General features: G+C 38.9%; 1 protein-coding gene across 6 annotated transcripts; it reads right to left on the reverse strand.

The window, feature by feature from the left end:
• Window positions 1–296: 296 nt before the first annotated feature.
• Window positions 297–27,992, reverse strand: SEC16A (SEC16 homolog A, endoplasmic reticulum export factor). 6 transcript variants are annotated; one of them, XM_085325378.1, is made up of 31 exons: window positions 25,417–27,992; window positions 24,121–24,648; window positions 23,207–23,352; window positions 20,466–20,551; window positions 19,430–19,565; window positions 18,441–18,639; window positions 17,137–17,314; window positions 16,215–16,357; window positions 15,380–15,441; window positions 15,011–15,149; window positions 14,494–14,736; window positions 14,058–14,155; window positions 13,255–13,336; window positions 12,944–13,061; window positions 12,579–12,690; window positions 12,181–12,286; window positions 11,560–11,700; window positions 11,349–11,462; window positions 10,519–10,723; window positions 10,081–10,329; window positions 9,382–9,470; window positions 7,976–8,134; window positions 7,216–7,293; window positions 6,932–6,988; window positions 6,129–6,240; window positions 5,692–5,829; window positions 4,981–5,081; window positions 4,545–4,619; window positions 3,866–3,925; window positions 2,860–2,934; window positions 297–1,948 (listed from the first exon to the last, which is right to left on the reverse strand). In XM_085325378.1, exons 1-31 carry the CDS (start codon window positions 27,919–27,921, stop codon window positions 1,880–1,882), a joined length of 6,603 nt encoding a protein of 2,200 aa, XP_085181504.1. In that variant the 5' UTR covers window positions 27,922–27,992; the 3' UTR covers window positions 297–1,879. The 6 variants fall into 6 exon arrangements, with proteins under 6 accessions (XP_085181504.1, XP_085181502.1, XP_085181500.1 ...); XM_085325376.1 differs by having other exon boundaries at window positions 17,137–17,191; window positions 24,121–27,992; XM_085325374.1 differs by having other exon boundaries at window positions 17,137–17,254; window positions 24,121–27,992.

Consider the following 27,992-nt stretch of genomic DNA (forward strand, 5'->3'; position numbering starts at 1 on the left):
TCCCGACCCGCCAGCGCGGCGCCCCCTGGCGGCCGGAGGGCGCGCAGCACGCGGCGCCCCGCCCGCAGCGGACGCTCTCCCCTCCCCTCCYCGTTGAGCTCAGTCCAACTCCGAATCTGCGTATTGCAGAGATGCTCCCCCAAAACAGCTCCAACACCGAAGATTACCCCTATACCTTCACAGCAGCATCTAAATCCGTTTCTTTCAGTGCTCAGCCCAGTTCCCAAAGGCACTGGAGAGTCTCCTTCGTCCCACTGTCCCTCACTAAAGCAATAACCACAAGGAGGAGTAAAATGTGAAAGTGCTCCAGAGCGCAAAATATTTTATTTAAGAATTTACAGTGTCAAATCTTACACTTAGGAAAGATAGCCGCTCCCAGCTTAGAGGAAGCCTTCTTGAAATCAGGTGTTTGGCAGTCTCTACTGCAAGGAGAAAGAAATAGCAGCACAGCTCAGCCAGAGGAAGCCAAGTGTCTGTCCAGGTCTTAGGTACAAAAGAAAACCCATACAGAYTGCTGCTGACCACGCCTGGGATCACGCATGGACAATTACGCACAGGTTTCCAATTCCCCCACACAGCATTTTCTCCCCCTCCCCTCCCAATTACATATAAGCCTTTTAGAACAAATGTAAGGCTATCCAGAYCTCCAATGTGGCGTTACTCAGGAAAAGACAAACAATCAGGGGCCAACACTGGTAATTCCACATTCATGGTATTTATACTCATGGGCAGAAATTCAAGTAAAATCAAATAGTTTTGGTGGCAAATTCTAAATAAAAGATGGCCTATGATTTAATAAATATTTAAAGTTCATTTTCTCTCTGTGGATGATTCAGATTCTTCAGTGAATATGAATGTTGCATATCATGGTTTTCAAGATTTCCTACGTTAAACCTAAAGCTCTTAAAGTCCATTGGTAGAGGTCTAATCCACCTACTTGTAGCATGTTCAAAATTCAGCTGTTAGCTATTTAAGACCTTGGTTATTTTAGTAATGGAAATCCAAGAACAGAGTATTACGAACAGATTCTGGCACCTAACAGGAAGAAATTTAAACAACTTCCAAGCTGTTACCACCTTAATTACGTAGTGCCAGCAGTTTGAGAGAAAGCAAGTAACCATATTGCACTTAAAAGAACACTCACTCGTCAAATAGTACAGCATTGGCTATTATACAGAGAGCTTCTTTCAGACTATACAATTTGCTTTACAAGTAATCTAAACCACAAACTACATACATACTAGATAAGATCCAAATCAAATTAGTACTAGATTACAGTCACAGTTTTCATTCAATATAGGTCAATTTATTTGGATGCGCTGTGGCTCCCTCTTCCCCCCTCCCCCTTTCCAAAAACAAACTAGCACATCTTGAACTTCATACGTTGACAAACCAAGTCTTATTTTATAAGCATTAAAATTGTGCATGGTCCTCTTAAGGCCACAGAGTGTTATATTACAATGTGGACGTGTATGTCCCCGACTGGGAGGGGAGCATCCTTCAGAAATTAAGGAATCCCTGAAACCTATGTCTTTGAAAGTCACACTAGTAGGTTTAAAATAAACTTAAGGAATCAATTGCCTATGCAATTTACAGTTTTTGTAACAGACAGCAGCTATTTCCTCCCTTACGTCTATTCTTTACCACAACAAAGCTATTTCTAGCCAGTTTTTAAAAGGAAAAGTTACATATATTTCATGTTTGGTAATTATTTGTGTAGATGAGGTGTGAGTAGCGAGACTCATGAAAAAAAAATCACCCATCATTAATTTACTGGCATGTCAACTGCAAGCTAGTACTGATGCATGTGCCATAAGATTGAAGAGTTCTTTGTATAATCAGAACAAGAGCATGAATTTGAATACAAAGCCATTGTATTCTACTTCAATGTTGGATACTTTCTCTGTCCAATTCTTCCCAGCCTTGAACTTCCAGTGGCTGCAGGAGACTGAAAAAGGAAAATAGAAATTTAAAAAACAAACAAAAAAACTCTCAAAAGCCACCACTGAAAAAATGTCATAATGCAGACAAAAATACAAATTAAGCTGGCAGAAAGTTTTTAATCTGTTAACTTAGACAGGAACTAGACTGGTCTATGTGCACATCTAACATTCTGCATGCAATGGATCGTCCAGATTGAAGCCGGTAAAACAAAATCAAAACACAAAGACTAAGAGGGGCAACATTCTCCTTGTCAGGTGATGGTGAACATTTCAGAGGTCTGTTGAAGCACCAGATTTTCACAGCAGTACACATTTAAACAATTTAATTTTTATGGTTCTACCACAGCACAAGAAACTCATTCTGTAGTAGCAAGAGCCTTGTTTCATGCACAGCAAGTGTGCTATAAAGGAGATACCTAGCCTGCAGTGAGACTGCCTCTTGCGTCATGCTAATGTTTAAGTCTGCACACTTGGTTTGAGAAGAATGAATAAAAGACCACAGAATAGCTGTTGCTAATTTCATTACTTTATCTTGCAGAATTCCCAAATGCTATGAAGGCAGGGAAAGCAGGGAGGCAAACCAGATGACGGACTGGATTATTTTAGCAACAATATGCAAGAGCTGTAGGTGATGAGAGGTAACCAGAAAAAAGGAAAAAAAAAAAAAGAAAAAAGAAATAGTTATGAGTCAAAACATTAAGAGATGGTAAGATAGCTGGGAGAAGAAAAAGTAGAGTTTGTACTGATATTTAAGGCCACATCAAGTTACTTTCTAAGGGTAGATGTCAATTGATATCAGTTAAAGCAAGAAGGTCCTGCCTAATTGTGATTTAACCAAGCAACACTTCACTTTCTTAACTCTCAGGGCAAACCAGTCTACAGTTGTGTTTAAAGTAAAAACGATGCTTTTTCTTACTTGTGCAAATTGAGAAGGATTGTAGAACTGTACTGTTCCTGCTGAAGGTCCCCCTGAAGGTGGTACAGTGGGAGGCTAAAAAGTAAATTATATTAAAGTTATGGAACTGCAGAGCTTCACTGCCTCTCAAACTTGGTTTGCTTAGGCACACAAAGAAAATATTCACAGTAATAATGCCAACAATATGTACAGAGCAGCATATTGTAACAACTGCAAAAAGTGCTGGTACAGTTTGCATCCATATCTTTAATATTACTTGCTTAATGTAGGAATTGGCATAACAACGTCACATGCATAAACTGTAGATAGCTCTGAAAATCCAAGGCATGCAAAACCAAAACAAGACACCAGTGCGATTTCACTGAATTAGTATCTTCTGCTTTTGTTAGTAGACCTTAGGACTTGCCCCAAAATAAACAGTCTGTGTCAAGTTTTGCTTTACTATGAAGTATCAGAAAGAGTTTGTGTCACTCCTTTATGGTGACCTTAGAGTACTTGAACTTACAGYAGAGATGAAGCATTCCTTTACTTCCTACAGGGGCTTTTGCAAATGAAATAGGCAATGGTATCATTACAGATATCATTTGAAACTGGCAACAGCAGTTTTTTTCTTTTTTTTTCTTTTTCTTGTTTTTCTCTTCTTTTCTTTCATTTTTTTTTTAAGTGTTCGCCTTTTTATATTTTTTATTTTATTTTTAAGTATTTATTTTTTAATCAATTGACCTCTGGTATCACAGGGAAGAGCTGATCACAATTACTAAGTGAATTACTTAAACATAATAAAAATCATGTCTGGATTATGTGCATCCTCATAAACACAAAAAGGTTTGAAGACCCTGTTTGAGCATTAAAAGGAACACTGCATCATTAGTCACTTTTAATGTTATTTCTGTGAAATGAGGAGAGAGGAAAATGGCTAAAAGTAGCATTAGTAAGTATTTGAGCAAATGCAAAATAAAGAAGGGAAAATAAGTTAACATAAATGAGAATGGCCAGCCACATGTACCTGATTAAAATGCTGGCTTACTTCACGTGATAATGAACTCATTGAACTAGAGCGCGAAAGCTACAAAACAGCAAGAACACACAAATACAAAAAAACACAAATAAAAAAGTCGTCATGCATGTCACTGCCCCAAGCTTTCAGTTGTTTTATTTCACTTTAAAGTCTCTCTGCCAAAGGTTAAACCAACTTCAAGTTTTTTTAAAAAAAATTGTAGAGCCGGAAGTTAGTTTAAATCAAAAGGCCTTCTTAAGCACAAAATTATGTAGATACAGAAAACATTTAGTAGGAACAAAGGTAATGTTATTCTGCCTGGCATATAGCAATTTATTCTCCTTTTTATGTCTCACACTTAATATTAGTGAAATTAAATGCATGCATGAGGCAAGAAGAGACCCTCAAACTAATCTGACATTTCACTCTGAAAAAGGCTTGTTAAAGTCCACTTTAGGAGGATTTAGATCACAACACAAAGAAAGACATGGAGATTGAGCTTTTCATATAGACTTAGAGGTCTTTTCTGTACAATTTTGGAGGCAGTCATATGTTTCCGCCTCAGCTAATCATCCTCAATTGAATCAGTTACTTGCTGTTTTAGATGGCCCAGGTTAAGTGCACTACAAATTAATGGTTAAAATATGCTGCACAAGTCATTAGCTKACTCCTTTGAATGAAGCCTTACCTCGCCTGACTGGGAGCCATCAGGGTTGGAAACAGGAAGCCCAGATCCAGGTGGAAGGATTGTAGGGTTTAAATACTAAAGAAAAACAATGCACTTTTATCTATCTTCATTACTGTATCTCAAAGACCCATTATGATTAGCTCACATTAGCTCACATTTCTGCTGTATTGATCCCATTGAAAGAAAAAGATGTTGCAATATATAAAGCCCAGATGAAACATGCCCAATACGGCTGCTTCCTACACRCTTGGTCCCTTCTCTGACACCCTGCATATATGGAACTTGGAGCACTGGCAAGCTTGGAAACACCACTTTTAGTGAGCTTCACATTTCCATTTGCACTTATGTTTYCCCCTCCTAGTTTTTCAATTAAGATTTAGGGATTCTTCTCCCCCCCCAACAATTTGAACTGCATACAAAAGACATTCTAACCCACCTCTGGATCAGCAGCTGCAGCAGGATCTGTGCTGGTTTGATTTGCAGCTGATGTATGCTCTGCTGCTCCACTGCCTTCYGGAGGCTGGGGTTCCCCTGGGACTACAAAGGAAACAGGATACAAACAAACACACTATATCAGGGAATTTGTCTTAACAGGATGAGAAGGAGGGTCGTCAGCAGAAATCAATTTCTACAATACCATTTTTCTCTCAGGAAAAGAGGACAATGTTAATGTTTCCAGATGCTTCAGTCTTGCTACAATAGTGGGAGATGCATACAGCATGAACAGATAACCTTAGTTATCCATATGCAGTATCACTACATGCAACACAGCATGCAATGAAAGTAAAAAGCAGACTGGCAAGCAAATGCACAGGTAAGACATTCCCTTTCCTTTCTTTCCCCAAATATCAATCCTATAACTAGAAAGAAGTGAGTAATAGATACTTGGCAAGGCAGGAATACTGCACAGTTCAAATTTTGCTGGTTAGATTACCCAGCTGCTCTGAAACAAACAACTTTGTGGAGGTGGGCTTTATTAATTAATTTCTTTTACTGCAGCTTCTAGACCRATTCCACTACTAAAAAAAAWTAGAGTTAACAAGATGCACTGAGTTAACAAGCGTTCCTTAAAGGCTACATAATATAGACTGGCAAAAGGGACTACTCTAAAATATCCCCTTCACAAGCTTATCTACTCATGACACACCTGTGGTTGGTACAAAGAGGTTTGCAGGGATTGGCATTGGTGCCAATGGAGCAAATAGGTCTGATGGGGCAGGCACAGCAGCACTTGACTTTGTTCCGCTTGGATTCAGGACATCAACATAACGAGCTCTGCTTCCCGCTAAAACAGAAAAATCCAGAAATAACAGAAAAGGTCACCTCTCTGCCTGTTTTGAAGAGTCAGCTGATTTCAGAATCAGGGGATTCAGGGGATACGAACAGTAACACCTACGTCACAGAACGACTGTGATAGCAATTACAGCGCAGAAGCYGGACACCAAAGTCAACACTGGCCACAGCTCCACAGTATCGGTTGCCAACTATTCCCAAACACTTTCAGAAGAACCAAAACTTCTGTTTTATGATTTTATGAAAGAGTCTGAAGTCTTCCACACCTCAAGCAGCAAAGCTGTCCATTACCTGCTCTTCTGGAGAACATGTTGACAGGAGCACTAGGTGGGCTGCCAGGCCCAGGTGGAGCAGTCTGAGGAACTTTAGGAAATCCTGCTGGAGGTGGTGGTGGAGGTTTACTCTGCAGGGAGAATAAAAACAAAACAAACAAAAATCCATCCAGATTTGATTGATGATTTCAAATCAAGTCTTCAGCTGCCTTCAGAGTACATAAAATTGGATATACAGACATATGTCCCGAAGCATGGATCAACATCCCTCAACTTTTTTAATCTGACAACTCCTTATCTAACCTCAAGGAACTTCAATTCATCTACAGTCACAACGAAAGGAGTATCAACACCAGTGGTTCTTATTATTTGTTTGTGTTTTGAGACAGATCTAGAATACTTGACCTTCAGGGACAAGGACGGACAGAATGGTTGACCTTTTTTGCTTCAGAATGTATTGCTTTTTCARAGTCAGACTTTTTCCTCCCTTTTTGTTCTCTGAGTGCAACAAATCAACTGACAAGCAATTGTCTACGTGATGTCAGCTTCTATGGAGAGATACACTGGACTAAAATTTTGAGTAAATTCATTTTTAAATTCTATCGTACTTACTGGATCCAGCTACATAAGTAACTGAGGACAGAAATGATTCCAGAAAGATGTAGATATAAAAATGTGAAATCTTATTATTAGTTTCCAATGTTGCATATTTTAATTCAAATTCAAAGATGCAGCTCTTAAGAGCCAATAACAGGTTAAAAAAATTGTAAGTACGGATTTTACAGTTTTCCCCTTAGAAAAATAGAGTCCTCAGATTATTACCTCTTCTTCTGGTTCATCCAAATTAACCCAGCGTTGTTTCTTTTCATCCCAAACAATCTACAAGGAAACCACAGTTAAAGATTAGGTKTTCCGTTAAAGCTGGTTAAGCCCCCCCTCAAAAAAAAAAGTTTTTTTTTAAAAGAGTCATCTCAGAATAAGCATATTTTCAAAAATTTTACACATAATATTTGCTTACTTCTTGTCAAAACAACATTCATCTGTCATCCAAGAAAACAACTTGAACAAATTAAAATGTATATAATTTTTTTGATTTAGGGCCTTACTGATTTGTTCTTGTCATCTGGAAGGTAAGCTTCGTTCTTTCCTTTTCCCATTAGCCAGCGAAACCAGTTTGCACCACTCTAAGAATAAATATGTCTAGTTAATTCTCTCAATACTCTGTTTACAACAGATTCAAAGAAAAGTTCACATAACAATTCATTTTCTTTTAGAGTCTTCAACTGCAAGCCCATGGAGTTGCAACTAAGAAAAGAAAAAAAAAAAACACACAGGAGAAAGATATCTTCAGCTAACTCAAGTTATTCCTTTTTGATAAAGGGAGACAAGAAGGACAGAGACAAAGCTGATATACACAAACAAAAAAAATAGTCCTTACAGATGGCAGCCTGAGAGAACAGGAAATAAGAGCCAGCCCACAGAAATGACGTAAGGAGGGAAATAAAACAAGCACTGTGATCCTAGGAGTAAATCCACTGTGGTAGATGAGGGGAGTAGACAAGAGAAGAGAAGGAGTTTTATTGTTTTTAGCCGAGGAAAGTGACTTTGAATTGATTCCCAAAGTAAAAAGGAATCAGCAGAGCAACGTTAAGTCGTGYTTCAGTGCATGTACGAGGCAGTAAGTGGTAGCGCTCTGCACAATCTAGAATTTAGGTACATAAGAATAATCTCTAGAGSTTGCAATAGCAGAAACAAAAGTAGGACCTAACACTAGTCAGGGGCTTTTACCTCCCAGTCCAAGGCACTGATTTATCACTTATGCAAACAGTCTCCTCTACTTATAGACACCTTTCTTATCAAGTTTACCTTTCTAGGTGCTGGCTCATTCTTTATTTCTTTCTTAGTCTCTTTCCTTTCAGGAATGGATGGAGGAGGAGAGGGCTGTTTTGCTGCAGAGTTGGATCTCTCTCGTCCCACAGAATGGACAGAGGACTCTGAAGTAGTCCTAGATCTTCGCCCACCGGCCTATATTACAAATATACAGAAGAGTATAGTCTTTGCTGCTGGAGTGAATGAATYAATTTTATTTTGCTAAACAAATTCCTTTGAAAATTTAGTAACAGGAGCAGATAAAGGCACCAAGAAAAAGCAAAACATAGATAAGAACAAAGATTTAGTGAAAGAAACAGCCTCCTCATGGCATACCCTAGGTGCTGGGGGCTGAGATGCAGATCTGGATCTTCATCCTGGTGCCTAATTAGATATAAAGCCAGCACACATTTAACAAGCAAGTAGCTAAGTATCYGACAACATTCATTTTCTATTACTATTTCCCATACTACACAATATATTCAAGCTGGTTATTTGAGTACTTCTGCGTCCTCTGACAAGTAGGAGGCAGAAAAAAAGAACTGAAGTCTGGCTGAAGTCTGGCTAAGTAATTGCTCTACCATGTAACCAGTCCACTCAAAAAAAAAAAAAAAAAAAAAAAAAAATCAAGGCACTGCTACAATGCTGGTATGCAGGCTTTTCAGCCTATAAGAGGAAAGGCATGAAAATACTGTGCCACTAGAGAGTAGCTGCTGCATTTTATTTTTCAACAGTATGTTATTCTTCTAATGTTCACATAGCAACTCTAGCATTAAGAATTTCATTGCTTCTTTTAATTGGAATAGTTAACATTAGTTTAGCAACTAATAAAGGGAGAGTATTTTTTTTTAAAAAACATCCCAATTAAAAATGCTTATTTTAATTCTTTCAAACAATTGCCACTTCAAGAGACTAAATTAACTCTCAAAAAGATAATTTTAGTGATATTTAGACAATGAAAACATTATGCACTTAAAGGTTTTGGTATTTTGAGAAAACATTTTGCACTTCACCAGGCATGACTAAATGCAAGTCAGTATTGYGCTTTTTAAAAACTCAGCCACAGAACTGGTCACTCCCAACTACAAGAGGATCATTCTGGGAGGTAGGAAGGCAGGGAAGAGAAAGAAAAAATGAAATTCTCCACACAATAAGCTTGATTTTTCCACTCTCTACTACTWATTTTTTTTCCTGAGCAATTGTCTTAAAGGAAGAAAATTAGGGCTAAAATTTATCCAACAGTTCTTCATTATTTATTCGGGGGATRGGGGGGTGGGGAGGGTGGAATTAARCTTTGAATGTTGTCACTGAATGCCATTTCAGAATGCCCCAATACACTTTRTGTTTGCAAAGACTAACARTGATGCTAACACTTGCTGCAGAAGTGTATGAAATAAGGATACCATGCTAGCCATTCTGCCATAGAAATCCTCCTCTCTTTGATCTGGGAAAGCATTYCGTGATGGAGACTCCGGGGCAATTCTCTGCATTCCTTAAAAAGTAAAATTGGATGATGTTAATAAAAACACTTTTTAATACAAAAATTTTCACTAGTTACAAGTTTTGCGCTGTTCTTTAAAAGCTCAAGATTTTTTTACATGTACTGAAGTTGCTATGATTTTTTTCTCCCCTTCCAACTGGATGGGTATCATGTTTGTTCTAAATACAAGTCAGATCAGGCCAAGAGATGCAGCCATCAGTATGGAGCAGAATTAGGTTCTTAACATCTCTTACACAGCTCTGCCAAGTTGTGTATGTCTGCCTGCACATGTGAGAATAAAAACTCATCAAGGTCCTTGAAGCTGCTGTCCAGAGGCAGAACTCCCTGAGACTCCAGCCACAGATCTTGCAAACAGAACTGCCAGTTCCAGTTTATTTCCCAAATTACTTGCTGGGACTAAACCATAATTTGGTGATTCTGACCTCTCTTTTAAGCTATGCCCAAACTGCAAGATTAATACTAAAATTTTTCTTAGAGAGTTAATTCTACATTTTAAGTTTCATTATCCAAGATTTGATTCACTATTTTCAAAATATTAAGATTATCCTACGAAATAATTTCCTTTAGAAAGGAAGGAAAGGAATTTACAGAGAAGACAAACCTGTTTCCTGGTTTGCAGGCTCTTCTGACCGYGGTTCAGTTTCTTGTGGTGGCCCTCCTGGTGGAGCTGTTGACCCTAAATAGAGTGGTGATGGTTCAGCTCCATATTGATTTGGAAATCCAGGAGGTGCAAAGCCAGGTCCTGGACCAACAGGTGGAGGACCCACTGAATAGAAAGGGACACTTCGAACAGCGTCCTGGTCAGCAGGAGGAATCACAGCAGCCGACCCATCAAGGATAGCTTGGGGTGCTGCAGCACAAAAAAAGTCAGGAATTTTAATTAAACTGAAGTTCCAGGGCATGCACATTTGCCAGTAAAAATGATACAACACAGAAGTGAAATCTCACTGTTTCCATGACCCTCTTAAGAGGTTTCTTATACCAGAAACCCAAACGTTCATTCTCTTCTTTGTCATGAAGGAGGATACAAAACACTAACCTGAAGGCATCAGCTGCACACTTTGCATCTGTTGTGCCATACTGGGCAATAAGGATGCTAACAATGCATTTTCAGTACCAGGACCCATGTCATGGCCGACTCCTGCTCCATCACACTGACTGGCATGGTCTAATTCAGAGCTTGGTGTGCTACACGCATACTGTTGTGGGGTAGATCTGTCTGCRTTATAAGCTATTGCACCCTCCTGCACAAGAAAGCAAGATCTTGTTAACTCTTTCAGATGTTAAGTTCATAAACAGGAGAACATATAGCAAAGGAAATCTTAGAGAGAAAATAGCGCAGATAATTTGTTAGTGTTTAGCCAAAAATTATTTGTTGTAAGCCATTTGTCAAGTTCAACCAAAACACTTAATGAAAAATTTTACATAAGTTAGTTAAATAGATCAAGCTTTCAAGTTTCTAATGGATCTTTGTAAAGAAAGGATGTACCTTCCCTTCCAATTTTTTTTTTGATACAATTTAGCTACACTAATCCACACACAACCTTTTTCTGGCAAGCAGATCCTTTGCTTATAACTGGAGTTATTACACCTTAACAAGCCTTCCAATTCTCCTTGTGCTAAGTGCTAAGAAAAGTCTCTCTCTCACAATGCACATCATCCTGTAACTACTCTGCAATGAGCCTTAGGGCGCTAAAACATGTTACATCCACTTGGTTTAAATCATAACATTTGTGTTTTACAAAGTGACCTTATGAGATATTCAGCTCATGTTTCTACAGTCAGTAGTATAAACAAAAACATTTTAAAAATTGAATATACGTTAAACCTTAAAAGGGAATACTCCATCTTGGCAAGCACATTCTGTACCTTGATCTGTCCATCCACGTGTCGAAGCCTTACTAACCATGAAGGTTCTATGAAGGATTCTTGTTCTGGTTTCTCTTTTATCTGTGGGTCAAATAGGCGTAGTTGCGATGACATCTAGAAGAAGCATTGTAAAGAATAAGTTAACAGGCCAACAAGAAGGCAACTTTAGCTACAGCTTACAACCTGCAATAGGAAGTCACAAATATGTTACCTGGATTAGCTGGCCAATAAGTACAGGTGAATAGTAATGTGGATCTTTAAGGATAGTTCTTGAAATTACTTCACAATAATGGAAAGCCTGAGCAGCAAGTCCCATTTCAGCTAGGCGGCAAGCATAGATGAATTTGAAAACCTAGAGGATGCAAGCAGGTGAAACAAGTGATCAGAACATTTTTAGAAACATCAAATGAGAGAGTTTGTCATTTCAGTCCAAAGTTCAGATACACCATTGTATTTATACTAAGTAGGTTTAAAAAAAAAAAAAAAACACCTCCTGGCCCTGCCTCACCACCCCAGTCTCCCTTGACATTCGTACCTCCTCTTCCACACAATATACCATACGAGAGTAATCTATCTAATGCAAACAAATCCTGCTGGATTTTTCTTTTGGGTTATAGATTTACGATAGCAACGGAATTAAAAKTTTGCAAGTTCAGAATGCACAGATCAAAGTGGAAAGAAGGTTGATTCAGTGACAAAAAGGGAAAAGCTACCCTGCAAAACATTACTTAAGAGAATTTCAGTTTAGAACAGATAYAGTATTTTCTATGCTGGAAAAAACACATGTGAGACAAGCACCTGACAAAACCTGCCAAAATAAACAGTTCTTCACCTGGAAATTGGGTAAGCAATCAGGTTGAGCTCCTAGTGACTGAGCATATTCATAGGCTTCTGTTCTTTGAATGGCTTCATTGGTGGCAAACTTAAAAAAAGGCAAGCTATTGGGGAATGAGAGAAGGAAAAATATTAACTGACATTGAGATTATATATACTGTCAACAAATACAAATCTGTAAGTTTGAAATAAAATGAGAAGCAGCACTACTAGGCACATAGCATCAATAACTTCTGTTCTTAAAACAAGGAGAGGTCATCAGAGAGCTATCTCAAACAACYGTGGCTTAGTGATGACAGCAGACACACCACAACTCAGTCTCTCAAATCATTAAGCTTTTATTTTTATATTTAAAGTCATTTTTTAGAAAACAAACAAGAAAAAGCTAAGTCAAACCTATGATTTGATCCAATTAAGACAAGCTTTGTTGTTTTCCTTGTATAAACTCCAAATCCAACCTGGGCCATAAGGTAACAAAAGTGAGCAGCATCCAGAAGGCCTTTAGAAGCTGTAAAAAAGAGACAGAAGTCAGGATATTCTCTCTCAGTGTCCCATCGCAATTCAGTGTCCCGTATTGTTCTGGCACAGCATTCAAATATAGCTTCACAATACAGACAAGTCCATACAGAAGTACAGAAGTGTTCCACTTTACATTTTAAGCAGCAGTTGTTTGTTTCCCCCCCAAAAAAATTGCTCAGCAAGCTGAGCAATTAAAATTTTCAGTAGTTCAATCATCACCCTGTTCATTTCCCAAGCGTTACCAAGAGTGTCTCCCATGGTAGCAATGGTCCTGGATTCCAAGTCCATGTTATTGGTCAAGTTGGATAACACCATTGCTAGATGCGGCCTCCAATCTCCCCATTTCTCATCGCCACAGCACTAAAATTAGAAGAATTACTTAGTCACAGCAGTGACTGGAGCTCTGCACAGGTAAGTGTTTCAACCGAAAAAGGACTAAAATCAACTTATCTGGCATTCTAGGAAAAGTAAATGAAAAAATTACTATTAGGAACTACACTACTTACTACAGCACCTATTTAAGTCTCAACTGCAGCTTCAGCTTGAATCTTACCGTGGATGCAGCTGGCATCCTCCCAGACATGAGCTGGTAAACAGTTTGCAGAGGATCATTAATTGGGAGACTGTTGGCAAATCTACAGAGACATCATATAGAAAAACAAAAACCAAACACTGTTGGTAAGCTGTCAAAAGGTACTTGAACACTCAGTTCATCCAGCTTAGTTTTTGAGAAGGGAGTGCAATTTGAAAATACTACACTGAATAAGCAATTGCCCAGTGGGTAACATCCAAAATCAAAACATAATTAACTAACTGGATCTACCACTCCTGACGTGTCAGTCCAAGCTAGGAAAAAACCTCATGATTCTCCCTGTGCCAGCTGACTAGGTTCAGCACATGCTTTAAAAAGCTGGGGAAGCAGAAAAAGTTTAGCTGTCTACAGACATATACATGAACATATTGCTTCTTCCAGTCAGGGAGAATGAAGGGTACCACAGAGTTACTTTGCTTTAGCCAAACTGACAGTTGGTTCTCGCAGTTTACTCAAAGCCTGACCAACACCACCCATCTGGCAAGCCCACTGATGACATTGTTTAATCACCCTTTGAAAGAATGAGTGGCATAGAATAACTTTTCAGGCTCAAGCTCATGGCCAGAAGACACCCCCTCCCCCCCCCCAATAAAAAGCGACAGGTGACCTGAGCCAACTACATATACAGGTAAAATGAAATTTTTTGCATGACCTTTTAAGAATAACTCAGAATTTTGACGTCAAGATTTCTGAGCACCCAGTCTCTACCTCATCAGTAGAGTAAGTAGTTCATACCGTACTAATCAACAAGAACACCACTGTACCTGGTCATAACTCTTGCATGCGTTCTGCTGTCCATTTTACTGGCAAGTAGCAGAGCATGACCCCACAAACCATGCTTCATGGCTGACTCCAAAGCATCCTAATTAATACAGAAATTATTTTACTAGGGAAAGCTTAATGTACAGCTTAAATCAGCTTAAACAGTCAGTGATTGTTTTATGTTAGTACTTTGTGACTGAATGAAAAATGGTTGTTCAGGTCAAATGCTAGCATGTTAATACAAGTTTGTTTTAATTTATAAGCTCTAGGGCAGGATATTTTTCAATTAATACAGTGTCGTGAAGTATTATACATATGGCAAGCCGCAAAAACGATTTTCATTGATGTAGGAATACTTAGCTTTAAGATTTATGTCTAAAAGTTAAGTAATCAAAATAAAATCCATATAGTATTTGAAACAGTAGCATAAGCATTTACCTTCTTACGGCCATAAAGCAGCAATTCTCTGAACCTCTCCGTCTCTTTCTCAAGACTGTCAATTGTGGTTATAAGACTGTCTGTTAGAAATGAGAGCTGGGCTTCACCAGATTCCTCTTCGACTTGTTCCAAAGCCTCATTAGTGAAATCAATCAAGTTTGCTTCATTAGGCGATTTCCCAGGAAGCCACACTGTTTTATGATCTCGTAGCAAAAGTTCAGCAAGATCTGTTCCCACTACAGTCTATACATGGGAAAAACAAAAACAAACTAAGAAAACCCCAATCATATCAAGGATATTGTAATTCTGTTACTCAGCATTGTCTTCATTCTGTCACTTAAACAACAATGGGTGAATATCAGTCCTCTGAGTATCTGAAGGCAAGTCTCCCCGTTCCGCCAATCAGTGAACTTACCCCAAGGTAAGTCACTATACACATATTTCTACCTTTCACATAAACACTATTTCATGTAGAAAATATCTTAGGATAGATAAAAATTCAAGCGGTAAGACATACCCCGTTCTGCCTGCACAACAGTACAATAAAGTCCCAAAGCAGACTTGCAGATTCTTTATCAATTAGATTTTCATTCTGAAAGCACTGTGTAGCTTTATTTTGTGCAAAATTAATAACATCCACTTTATGGGTGTCATCCCTGGGTAGGGGGGAACAAAAAAGGCATTTAATGAGACAAATATAAAATATTCAGACCATTATGGCAAATAGCATGAGGAACACATTTAAAGCTCATGTATTATTTAAGTAAGTAAAAAGCAACAAATATTTTGAGTCACTTTAAATCCTTTAATTTATGGGCATTTAAAAGTTCAATAAAGAAATGAAATCTGAAAGCATAAGTCACTTTTAAGATCTGTAAGAACATACTTAGCAAGAGGACCAGGAAATGCTCTCATCTCTTCTTGCTCGGGAGAATGTTGCAACATAGTCTGAAACACAAATATAAATCAAAAAAAATTCTTGTAACTATGAATTACACTCTTTAAAAAATGGAGAGAAAACAAACCCACAGAACTCCCCCCATGGACCTAGGCCTAATCTGTACTGTAAGCAAGGCTACTGCTCTTCAACAAAATGGATACAGTAACCTGCAAAAATAAATGGTAAAGTCTACTTTACATGGGAAGTTGTTCTGTAGCATCACTTGTATGAAAAATGAATTCAGTTTTACTACAAAAATCCTTCTTGCATCTCCTTAAATAACTCTCCAAATGCTGTTCCAGCACTTGTGTAAAATTCTACTTCTTTCTAGTGACATTTTACCAACGAATTCTAGTCTTACCACGTAAGCCAGTCCTTTCTTATCTTTTACATGCTTAAAACATATTCTATTTCTTCATAGATGCACAAAAAAAGTAAAAATATACTCAAGATATTTAATCCCTCATCCATCAAGAGGACAAGCTAACTTTAGCTCTGTAGAGATTGTGCGGAGAAAGCATCATCTCTATGAACAGCAATACATTACAAAGAAAACCAAACTCTGGCCTTTCTGTGAAGAGTACAAGGAGCTAGGTGACCTAATCATGGCCACATCAGCTTTTAAGGTTATCATTTTATTTACACAATTATGATCCAAACACAAACAAGTAAATACAGAAAAATACATCCATTGACATAAATAACTTCCTGTTTTTTTGTGTATTACTGTAAGTCCCCTGCCAAAAGAAAGGTTTGTATTCTGAATTTTAAAATAAGTTACCTCCATACTGTGTACTTCAACTAGAGCTGGTTGTCCCTCTGAAGGCAGGTTTGGCAACACTTTTATTAAGTACCCTCCAGGACCAAACCTAGCACAGATGTGAGGCACTGAAAACTTCTCAGGTGTTGAGGGTCTTAAAGGTACTGAAGCAAGGAAAAAAAAATGATAAAATAAGCAGCAGCAACCTGACTTGCAACATCCTGAACTTAATGTATTTATCCAATTCAGTCATCTGGTGGTTATTAGTGAAAAAAAGCTTGACATTTTTGTTTGGCTAAACTTTATAAGCAACAGTTAATCAATTTCATTATACTCCCAAAGATCTTTCAAAGATTTGCAATTGCAAAAACAAAATTAAAGAGCCTTAAAATCCACTTGTTTTTTTAAATTCAGGGTCTTTACCTGTTTACCTCAAACACATTTCTGATCTGTGTACATATACATGATACATCTTCAAAGAGCTAATGATACATTTCAACATACTCTGGAAAACCTTTTCCTTAGGAAGAGTGTTTCATTCTATGCAGAAAGGGTAAAAAATATTATGGAAAAATCTGTAATTAAATTTGAATGATTCTCCATGAAGTACAAGCAGTATAGTCCGGAATTTGTATGTTCTAAAGAGACATTTACAAATGCAAGTATGCAATACTTCATAGCAAACACCATCTAGCTACTTCTATTTTGCGATATACTCAGATTTCAGCAAGATACTAACCTCATGATGAAAATAAACAAACAAACAAAAAAAAAAAACTTTACTCAAAACTACTATGAACAATGTTTTTCTTGTTAATAGGCTCAATGAATACATGAAAGAGTCTTATATTTAAGGAAATACTAATAGAAGAGCAAACTACTATTGGTAGACAACATCACAACCATAGTATCTTCCCTCCACCTCCCCCCTTGGTGCAAATACCTTGTTCTACAGATGACCATCCAGTTTCAGGTGGGTAGCCATAATCTGCAAAAGGCTGTTGGCCATCAAAGTTAGCAGCATATCCGCCATATGGATAATCTGTGTGGAGTGACACTGCCTGCACAGTAGTTTCATATGCATTAGCCGTTAGATCATGGTTACTTCTATACAGCTGGCTCTAAACAGACCATATTAGTAATTGTTAGCAGAGAGTAAAGTTGCATGAAGCAAGCAACATAGCAAACACGACGCAAGAGACTGAGCATTTTTTCCTCCTCTCACTTCATTTCTTTAGATGGTTCTTAAACAAGGCTTACCACATCACTGCAAAGGACTTGCACTTGGGAAAGCTGCCCAGCAAGTCACCTGGTTCTAACAGGCTACAGAGGATAATTAGTATCTCTTAGTGTTCTCCCTCTCAGTGTTTTAATTACTTTTTGATCTGTTCATATTCAAATGTATTCAGTTATCTTACCACAGAATATCTATGTGTCTTGGGTCAAGAACAGCACTACAACTTTCAGGGTGAAGTGTTGCTGTACCAGCAACTATAGATCAGAAATGTTCATCATCTTTCTTGACAGAGAAAATCTGACCTGAATAAACCTAAAGGTGCCTAAAGATTAATGCCTAAATGACCTTCAATACTACTTCCAATATTATTTCAAAATGGAGTTCAGACTGGAAAACCATCTAATCTTCCAATAGACTTGATTGGTAACAATTGGTAACAGGTAAGACTATAGCTAGAAAGATACACTTGACTAGCAAAGAAAATTTATCTGAATAGTCTCTATATTTTTCAGGTATTTGTATTTAGGGCATAGATATAGGAATAATCAGAAGCTAGATTCATTTTTTGTTTTTAAATACAAGATAGTATCATATAAATGTTGAGTTAGTCCAACAGGTTGCAAGTTCAGTATTAGCTCTCATGCTTGTGATGAGAGAATGATGTAACACTGAAAGCCAGGCACAGTATCAACTACAGCCAAGCACAGCAAGGGCAAAGTTCTGACAAACAGCAAATGGATTCAGCAGAGGATATTTTCCACTTCTGTATGTATGGCAACTTGCACAATGTATTAAGTTCAAAACTGTATCAGAAAGCAGTCTTAACTTACAGAATAAGAGTTTTCAAAATGCATCTTCCTCAAGCTAAAAATAGAAATATTTTTGTGTATTTTAATTTCTCACCCACCCCTAACACAGAGGACTAAGGCTCATAAAGATTAGCTATCAATCCTGTGCCCAAGACCAACTCTGCTAAGAGAAAATACCTGATGTGTCCTTTTGAAACTCACTTGTTGAGAATGAGAGCTAAAACTGCTCTGGTGGCTATGAACACTACGGGAGCTACGGAGGCTATGAGCAGAATGCTCACTGTGGACACTGCGTCTGTCAAATTCATCACCATATGGATCTCTATGAGGTTCAGCTTCATCATCAAAACTTCCGGCAAAACGAGGATCATACCGCCAGTGATCTTCATAGCGGTCATGTCTGAAGAACAAAGAAATACACAATGCAAAAATAAACATAGCCACCAATATCCTAGAGGAAAGTAACTTCACTGCATACCTATTAAGAAGAAAATTGTACTTAACCTCAGAATGGCTTTTAGATTATTTCTTAGACTGATGTCTTTATTACAGTAAACCCACTGACATTGCCTCAAGAAGCTCATCCAGAATATTCCAAATCAAGACCATCATTCTCCAAGCCTGTTCTAAGAAAACCAAAAGTGCGTGTGACCTATCTGAAAACAAGTCCTATTTGCCTTAAATCCTCTTCCCAAGAGTGACATGATAGTTCATTCTTTTTCCCCTCAACTCCCTCTGTTAAAGGAAAAGAGGGAACCAGCAACATACACCCATGAAATATTTGTAATATATTTTAATAGTCTTTCACAGGCAGTACCTGCTCTTCTGCAGTATATTACTGGGAGGATTTTGTTTACAAAGCCACATAATACCATGAAACTCTGAAGTATGATGCAACTATCACAAAAGTCCAAAAATTCTGAAAGCTTTGGGTCAGATCTTCAGCAAATAAGGAAATGTTTCTGTTAGCACACAAGTGAAGCCTCAGTCCTTGCCTTAACACTTATCACCATAACCTAATTGCCTGGTGGCACATTTGACTATGACTCAGCCCTGAAGAAAGTAACATCAAATTCTCCCCCTTCATGCACACTTCAATCACTGTTCCTCTGAACATTATTAGCACCTAAGCTCCACTCTGCCTTAGATCTGGAAAGAGCACTGCCAGGACATGGATTGAATGGACAAACCTGTTACCGTATGAATATGCTTCTCTCTTTTGGTAAGGGTTATGTTCAGCATCATACCAATACCTCTGATCATAATTTCTAGGATCTCTGTATCTGGGGTCATACGCTGAAGAATAGCGTTCCCAACGACTTGGATCTTTGAAAGATGAAAAGAAATGGTGTAGTTATTTGAAGACACTACTTATAAATATTCTCAATTTCTTTCTCTTTATTTACATGCTGATCTTGTCAGCAGCCCTGAAGCATATAACAAAACCAAAATAACATACTTAAAGCTGTATGAGTATGTCCATTCATTTTACTTATTAGATGAGTTTAAATAATATGTTTCACATCTGTCAGATAAATATTGTTCTTATATACTTAGCTAGACACTCTTTAAGGTGACAGTCCCTCAGACAGACCTTCTCTAACAACTTTAGAATTTAGTCAGAATACTGTAACAATTCAACAAAAAAAATTACAGCATCTTTGCTGTCAATCATTAGAGTAGACAAATTTTGTTCAAAATCCAAACAATTATCTTCAGATTATCGACCAGTATGTCACTGTGAGCATTCAGAAAACTATGCACAAGGCCAAATTCTGAACATAAGTCAACTTCTGTTTACACTACCCATCTAAAATTTACTTTACATGTCTTGCCAAAGGTTACATGTTAAGAATAAGAGTCAGTAAATGTCAGACTTGCAACACACTGAAGAAAACCATTCTGTACACTAGCTGTGGTATGCTTCCATCGTGATTAGGAAAGAAAAACAGAAGTCTAGTAGTAAGAATATAGCTCAATTTATTTTCTATTACTTGTGCTGGACAAGAAAAAAATACAAGATGGACAGCACAATATTCAGAGCTAGAATAGTCCCAAGATCAATTTTCAGCAAGCACAACTTTATTACATTTTTTCTGTATTATTAAAGTTATCTCTTCCACAGCTAATGAAAATAATGTTCAATTTTAAAGTTAATCTTCCCCATAAATATTTTTCTAAACCAGAAGTTCATTATATATAACATGCAGAGCACTGACACCTTACCTCCATAATCATACGAGTTTGAGTAGTAGCCTGAATAATAATCACTCCATCCACCTTTTGTATAGTAATCTTCAGTATATCCCTGCCTGAAAGAAAGTGCACAGAGTTGTTATCCCTCCTGCAATGATGGTATTTTCTCTCCTTAAGCCAACACAGGATATGGAGAACTATAATGCCACAACTGGACAGCTAGAGTATCAAATTTAAAATAATGCATTTACAGGAAATCAAAGAATCATAAAATTAGAGCTTACAAACCAATACATCATTGAATTACTCTGTGCCATCAGAAAGCTGACAGTTGTTACTACACAATAGTTTAGTAGCTTTTGTAAATTGTTTCAGTGGCAAGTCTTGTTACTTATGGACAATTAATCACAAAAGCTACTGCCATAACTAGCATACTTTGAATGGTCTCAAAAGAGAAATGAGTCAAAGGGTAATGAATCAATTGCTCCCTCAGTTTTAGAAGTGTTTTTATATTTCTTGTGGAGATGGAAAGAGGATGAGAGTCTGGAGAAGAGGTCATTAAAACAGGTTAAGACAATGTACTAGCACTGTTGTGGATAACCCTGAACAGAGGGTTTCAGTYTCTGGGGCTGCTATTGTAGCATCTTTCGCCAGCATTAGTCAGGAGCAAAGCAAAACCAAAAGACTCTGCAAAGTTACTTTCACCCTTCTTTTATTATCTAGCTATCAAAGAACTTAATATTGTATCACATTCTTGTTCTGCTTGAAGCTGAGGCAAACCTGTGGCTGTCAAGTACACAGAATGCTAACACTGTAGGGCTAGCACTGCCACAGTCCCAATGGTTCACTCTCATTCTGCACTCAGTCTGTCTTTCCATCTGAGCTTTTCAGTAAATGTGGCTATGTTTTGAGTGTTAGCACATTCATATATTTAGTACTTCAGTGAAAAAATGAGATACAACTGCCATCTCAATACTATTAAGTAACAGAACGCATCACTACACAACTAATTCTGGGCCTCTTCCAGTTATTACTTTTCTCAATAGTCTTGGATGAATAGTCACATTGCACTAGGAAAGGCTCATTTCTTAAACTGAGCAAAGAGAAGACTGAGTAAAAGCATTCCTTTTACAGAGCCCACATTAGAATACGGATTGTTCAGATGAAGAAAACAAGCACAAGAACCAGACTAAATACATCAGAGTAAGAGACACTGCACATACAGAAGAATCACAACACCTGTAGTCACTGGAGTTACTTTACTTTTGATGGAAAGATGTTGCTGTTACTTTAAAAACTATGTGCCTTTATTACATGTCATCTTTGCGAAACCATCCTACAATTTTTGAAAGAAAGCCTGAAGAGGAATGTTAGATAAGAGCATAGTAAAATGTAGTGCAAGTGCAGACACATATACACCCATGTGTATACGCATAGGAGGGAAAGATTTAATGACAATGTTGAATGATGGAAACTTCCAGGCTGTTCTACAACAAACTAAACACACAACTAGCAGTGCAAGCCCCAAAGTGGTCAAGCAAGTCAAGTGATATTCCTCATTGGAACAACATGTAGAAAGCTTGCTAACACAGCACCTACTTTTGCAGAGCAGGAGACTTGATCTTATCAGATCAAGTTTATTCATCCATCTTCTCAGTCCCCTTCAGAAAGATGTTATTCCTCTCCCTATCCCCTTACCTCCCCCAAATAGAATTTACCAAGCTGCATCACCAATCCTGAAATATTAAGTAAAGGTTTCAGACACACATAGTCACACTGACTGTTACTCCTGGGCTCTGCTGCCCTGCAGTGCCATGCCACAGCTCACATCTGACGGTACTGCCGTATCATAAACGAACACTGACTGAGCTGCTCATAACAGGCTTTGATCTACCTACAGGAATTTTAAACGCAAAGCAGCATTCACCAAGCAGAGTGCTATCTTAGTGCTACTAGAGGTCATTAACTCATCTTACTACATCACAGTGCATTTAGATTCACTTAAGATCATGATAAAGTCATCACATGGAGTCATTGTTTTGCACTCAAGGCCAAAACTTCCTATAAATATTTCAGAGGTGGTAAGCAGAATTTTATTCTTCTAATTTGAAGAATACTCCACAAGCAAAATACCAAAGAACGAGACACAAACACGTTCATATAACGCCAACAGTATACATACTACAGTTTGGGAATTCTGTGAAAAAAATCTTACACAGTTAAAGCAATCATCCAACAGATCAACCTGACACAGCACCAGGTACCATTAATTCGATTCATTGTTTCTGTCTTCTGAGAATCTATGCATTAGTAGGCCACACACGCTGCTATGCTTCCAAAGCAAATCCCAGACCAATGTACAAAAGTGCCATTTCTTAACATAAGTAGGGACTGGTATTTAAACGTTTGCTAGAAACTAAATTAATATCAATTAACAAAGTCATAGTCTACACTGCTCTTCAACTGCACACACACAGAAGAGTTAACCTCAGTACTGATTCTGTTGCAATGATTTTCTGCCTGAAAGAAAAGCTAACAGCCACCCAGAGAACTGAATGAAAGGAGCAGAGGGCTTCAGCAACAGAAAAAACTGCCAGAATTGTATCATTATCCTTTCTGGCACAGCATTTGATACTCTATGTTTCTACAGTGGCATACAATGAGTTCTGGAGCTCCTTCACTGTGGCTTACGTTACAGAGCTTCATGAAGCATAACTACATGCAGTACTTCAGTATATATCAAATCTGTACTCAATGTAAGAATTGCATACCTAGAAGATGGTCTGTCAGAGCAATGACTGGCTCTGGAACTAGGACGTTCAGGCTCAGGATACCGATAGCTCCCAGGCTCCGTATACGCAGCACTATTGCTATCATAGTGCCTGTACCGTGGGTCATACTGTCCATAGCTATCCTCCTAAGGAAAAGAAATCAACATGTAAGGTAAAAGGCTTCCTACCTCCAAAAATAAAAATCAGGCAAGCAATAAGGCTTGTTCTTTCAAGATCAATTCCAGACTTCCTTTTCCCCCTTAACACAAACAACCTTGATATCTGAAGAGAAGCAGATGTATAGACTATAGTGTAGTTTTTGGTACCTATTGTGGTAAAATAGGCTCAGGTTCATCACTATTCAAAACTTAAGAAAAAATATACACACACACACACTACTTCTGAATTAAAGCAACTCAGCCACAATGTTGGTTACTCTACTAAACTGCCAATAACTCAGTCAGCAGGTAGGAACGAAATTTGAACACCTGCACAGCTAAGACAGTTATAAATGCTAACTTTTTCCAAATAAGCCAATAGGATTGCTATCAGTTGATAACTGTGCCAATTGGAATTGATATTGGCAATCACATTACATTCTAAATACCTTTGTAAAGTCACTTCAAGACCTTGCTCACATCTTTCAGGTCAATCTTTATGACTGAGGATTATCATATTCCTGATTCTGCTTTGTGATACATATCCTAAGTTATTGGATTCATCAAGTGGGAGCACAAGAATGAGTACCAAAAGGCCTTCTACACCTTTTCATGTTACTTTGGATTTTCCCTAAAGTTAAATACTTAATACGAATGCTATACTGAATGCTGATCATAACACCACTGTAATTCAAAGATTAAAATTACTAATATATACTGAGAGCATAGGAAGGGGGAAATAAATATTTACTCTACCAGGTAATAAAGATGAGCTGCTGTTCTGGGGTCTGCAGGAGGATAAGGTGGTGGATACGGAGGCTGGTAAGCATCATAAGGATGTCTATAGTAGTAATAAGGATTTTGTGGTGGACCAAAGGCATCCTGAGGAGTCTGAGGCAGTGGTGGACGCTGCAGATCTTGTTGCACGCTTGACATGACTGAATGACTGGTGGTAGGAGCAGCTGTGGAAGTCTGAGCACCTGATGACTGTCCAGGCACTGGTTGCTTATAAGGGCTCATCTGATCACTCCCTGTTGTGAGCTGAGCTGAACTTCCCTCTTTGGGACTCAAAGGATGAGAATGGTTAACCAGCACCTGGTTCTCATGCTGCTGTGATTCCTGCATGGCTTTAGTCCCTGCAGCCATCTGGTAGCTTGGAGGAGCTGAGGAATGCCCAGATGATGTTGGTTGCTGCATCTGAGTTGCTTGCATTTGTGCTTGAGATGGCATTGCTCCCTGTATAGCTCTGTCTGATACAGCCTGATATTGTATATCTTTCGTTACCTGTTGATAAAAACGTCGTTTGTCATGCATTTGGGGACCCACCTGACCAGCACTGCCAACTGGCTTTTGAGGATATACTGGACCACCAGAAAGCGACTGATCATGCAGCTGTACAGAATTACTTGCACTGCTTTTCTCCAATGTCCGTGATACTGTGAAGTCAAGCACTCCAGCAACTTCTTCTTCGCTATTTGAATTATTTGTGGAATTATTAGCCTGCACTACAGAATTAACAGTTGGGACTAGTGCACTTRCACTTCCACTGGGGAGATTTGTCCCTGGAGAAACAGATGAGTTAGGCCCTGATTTGCTAGTAAATTCAGGAACAAAACCTTCTGAATTAACATTCGTTTGACCATCTGGAGCCAAATTAAGCGGAGTTTGCATCAGCAAGTTTGCAGGCTGATTAGAGGCAATATCAGAGGAATTAACAGGGCTTTGCAATAAATTATGGTTTAACAGATTAGTATTTGGAAGTGCATTAACTAACAGAGATCCAACTTGCATCACAGGTAATGGCACATTTTCCCCAGAGATGATCCCACCAGCATGTGAAGTTTGGGGACATATTGCAGGCTTGTCCCCAACCCCAGAATCCTTCATTGGCCGATTGTTTTCATTTCTGCTTAGCTGATTAGATAAAGAAATAGAAAAATTAATTGGCTGAGCTAAGTTATAGCTTTGATTAGGCTGAGCAATCAGGACAGGCTGATTTTGCAAAGACTCTGTAGGTGGAGAAGACAATAAACTTGCATAACCAGAACTTGCCTGAGACTGAAGTGCCTCCTCTTCTCCCATTTTGGGAGGATTCTCAAGATTTTCAGAAGATATATTTCCGTCCTGGGAAAGCTGCACTGCAATAGTTCCTGGTTTGTTTGGCTGCTGATTAGACAGGCCTTCTTCTGGTGGTTGAATGACTTCTATTGTTTGTTTGGCAGGTACATACACTGCAGGAGCAGCAGGAGCTAGAAGAACATTCCCCCCAAAATTAGGTAACTCGTTATGAGCCCACAAAGTTGTCGCTGGGCTGTCACACTTCTTAACTGCTCCCTGAGCTCTTGTTGAGGACCTTTTCTCAGACACTGATTGTATGTTTTCTGTACCAGATCCAGAGTGCAACATATTTCCAGCTTCAACAGTGGAAACTGCATGAGGCAGTGGGTGTACCTTAGGCATGAAAATGGTTTCCAAATTATCTGGTGGCTGTTCAAGATTACCTGGGGAGGCAGCTGGCATAGCTGCATTTTTCTTGGTATTCTTTTGGTTTGGGTGGTTCTCTCTCAGTTCTACCACCATCTTTGCTTGGTCGATCTCTGCAGGTTTTATCCCAACTCCATGGGACCTCACCGGTTCAAAAGAGCTATTTACACTTGTCTGAAATACTCCTGTAGGCTTAGGAGGACTTGGAGTTGGAGGCTGGGAGAGATTACCATGGTAGTTCTTGTTCCTGTTTAGCTCACTTGAATCACCTCCCAAAGGAGAGGAGTCAATCTGTTTAAAGAAGCTCGCAGAAGATTCTTCATCAGGCTTCCCACTTTCTTGCTGAATGAACGTACCAACTTGCTCTTGAGGTCTTGTTGAGCTAGAAGCACTCCTATGGCTAATGTTGCTATAGTTTGAAGATACGCTATCTGGTCGGACAGGATGAGGTAATGAATCAGGTGCCTCCAAATTTGGTCCTCCTTCAGCATGGCTCACAACAGTGTTCTTTGGAAGCATCTGACCTGGTAAGGATCCATATCTGTACAGATCAGAACCTGCAGCTGGGGATGAAACATTCATGTTCTGTGGTTCACTTGGCAGCACTTCCTGATTCTGAATGCACTCCAGGTTCTCAACGTTTTCATATTGCGTCCCACTGTTCCCAGATGTGTCACTAGCATGTATTTTGTCATCACTAACAAACATAGAATGCTTACTAGTCAGTATATCCTGTTGACTGTTTATAGCTTTAGGAAAATACTGGACATCCATTCCTTTCTGTACCATCTCATTGGCTGAGCCTGTACCAGTCTGCACCTGAGAGAGGACGCTAGCTGCAACCCGCTGGGGATGCACTGGCTGGTGATACAATGGTCCTGAATTTGGCTGACAAGCAAACTCTGTTTTCTCAGCCATGTAACTTTTTTCAGATGAAAGTATTTCCTCATTCTCTGCTTCATCCCCTTTGAAAAACATAGAGAGAGTTCCTGAATCTCGATCTGTGGGGGTAGGTCTATTTGATGCTTCAGACATATCTGGAGACTGTTTTGGGGGGTTCTTTTCCTGAGCTGTGGGAATAACAAAACTGGTGTCTTGCAGTGGTGGCTGTGGGTAAAACTGCTCTTGGTAGGATTGATTTAACCAAGAGTTACTCATTTCCGTGCTCTGTCTAAACACATTTCCAGGCTGAATGCTGTTCATGTGATAACTGCTACTTGCAGAGCTGTTTTTCCCATTTTTTTCACAACCAACTAACGAAGGTGCTTGCATGATATTTTGTGGAACAGCTTGGTGCGCAGGACCCTGCAAATTTGTCTGTGGAGAAGGATGAGAAGTGCTAACAGAAGACTGAGAAGTGTTATGAACGTCAATTTGAGAAGATGGCTCAGGATAGGGCACAAAATTTCGAACTGGAGACTGCAGGTTCCCTTGAGCAGGTCTCCACTGAGACATGGGCTGCTGAGGAGGTGGAGGGAAGAGTGCTGTTGCAGTGGATCCTGGAGGAACATCAGTTGGTTCTCTATTAATATCTTGCCTACCTCCAGGTTTGCTTGATGTAGACCCCATTCCAGAATGCCCACTGAAAGAATTCTCAAGTGCTGCTCCTGTATTATAATGCAGTGATACTGCAGGCCCATGGAGTCCAAGATCTACATTTGGATGCATTTCTGTAGTACTATTTATAACATATCCTGGGGGTGGTGAGGAAGCTTGAATATTAGAAAACATACTGGTATTTATTCCTCCTTGAGATACAGGAGCTGATAGAGACACAGGCAGTCCATGAGGATTGTCTCCTGCATGTGAAGGATGCATAACAGCTGGTTGTGGAAACACCGCTGGGGAGGGACTTTGCACAGCCAATGCATTGCCCTTGGATGGATTACCTAGGGGGGAACCCTGTGGCGTTTGTCTGCCAAATGCAAAAGGGTCTGTTACAGGTTGCACTGGGGCAGCTGCTGCATTTGCTCGTTTACTGAGTGAGCTGTTTCGCCAGTACATGTTCCGAGCAATGCCTGCAGGAGGAGGAGCTACTGCTCCTGCCGAAACAGTCTGTGGAGGTTGCTGCATGATACACTTCTAGCAGAGCCAAATACTAGACGAGGAACTATTAGTGGATGCTGTAGACGGATTCTTTCTTC

Source organism: Rhea americana, unplaced genomic scaffold, assembly GCF_003343005.1.
Source record: "Rhea americana isolate MKP2758 unplaced genomic scaffold, rheAme1 scaffold_97, whole genome shotgun sequence".
NCBI lineage: Eukaryota > Metazoa > Chordata > Aves > Rheiformes > Rheidae > Rhea > Rhea americana.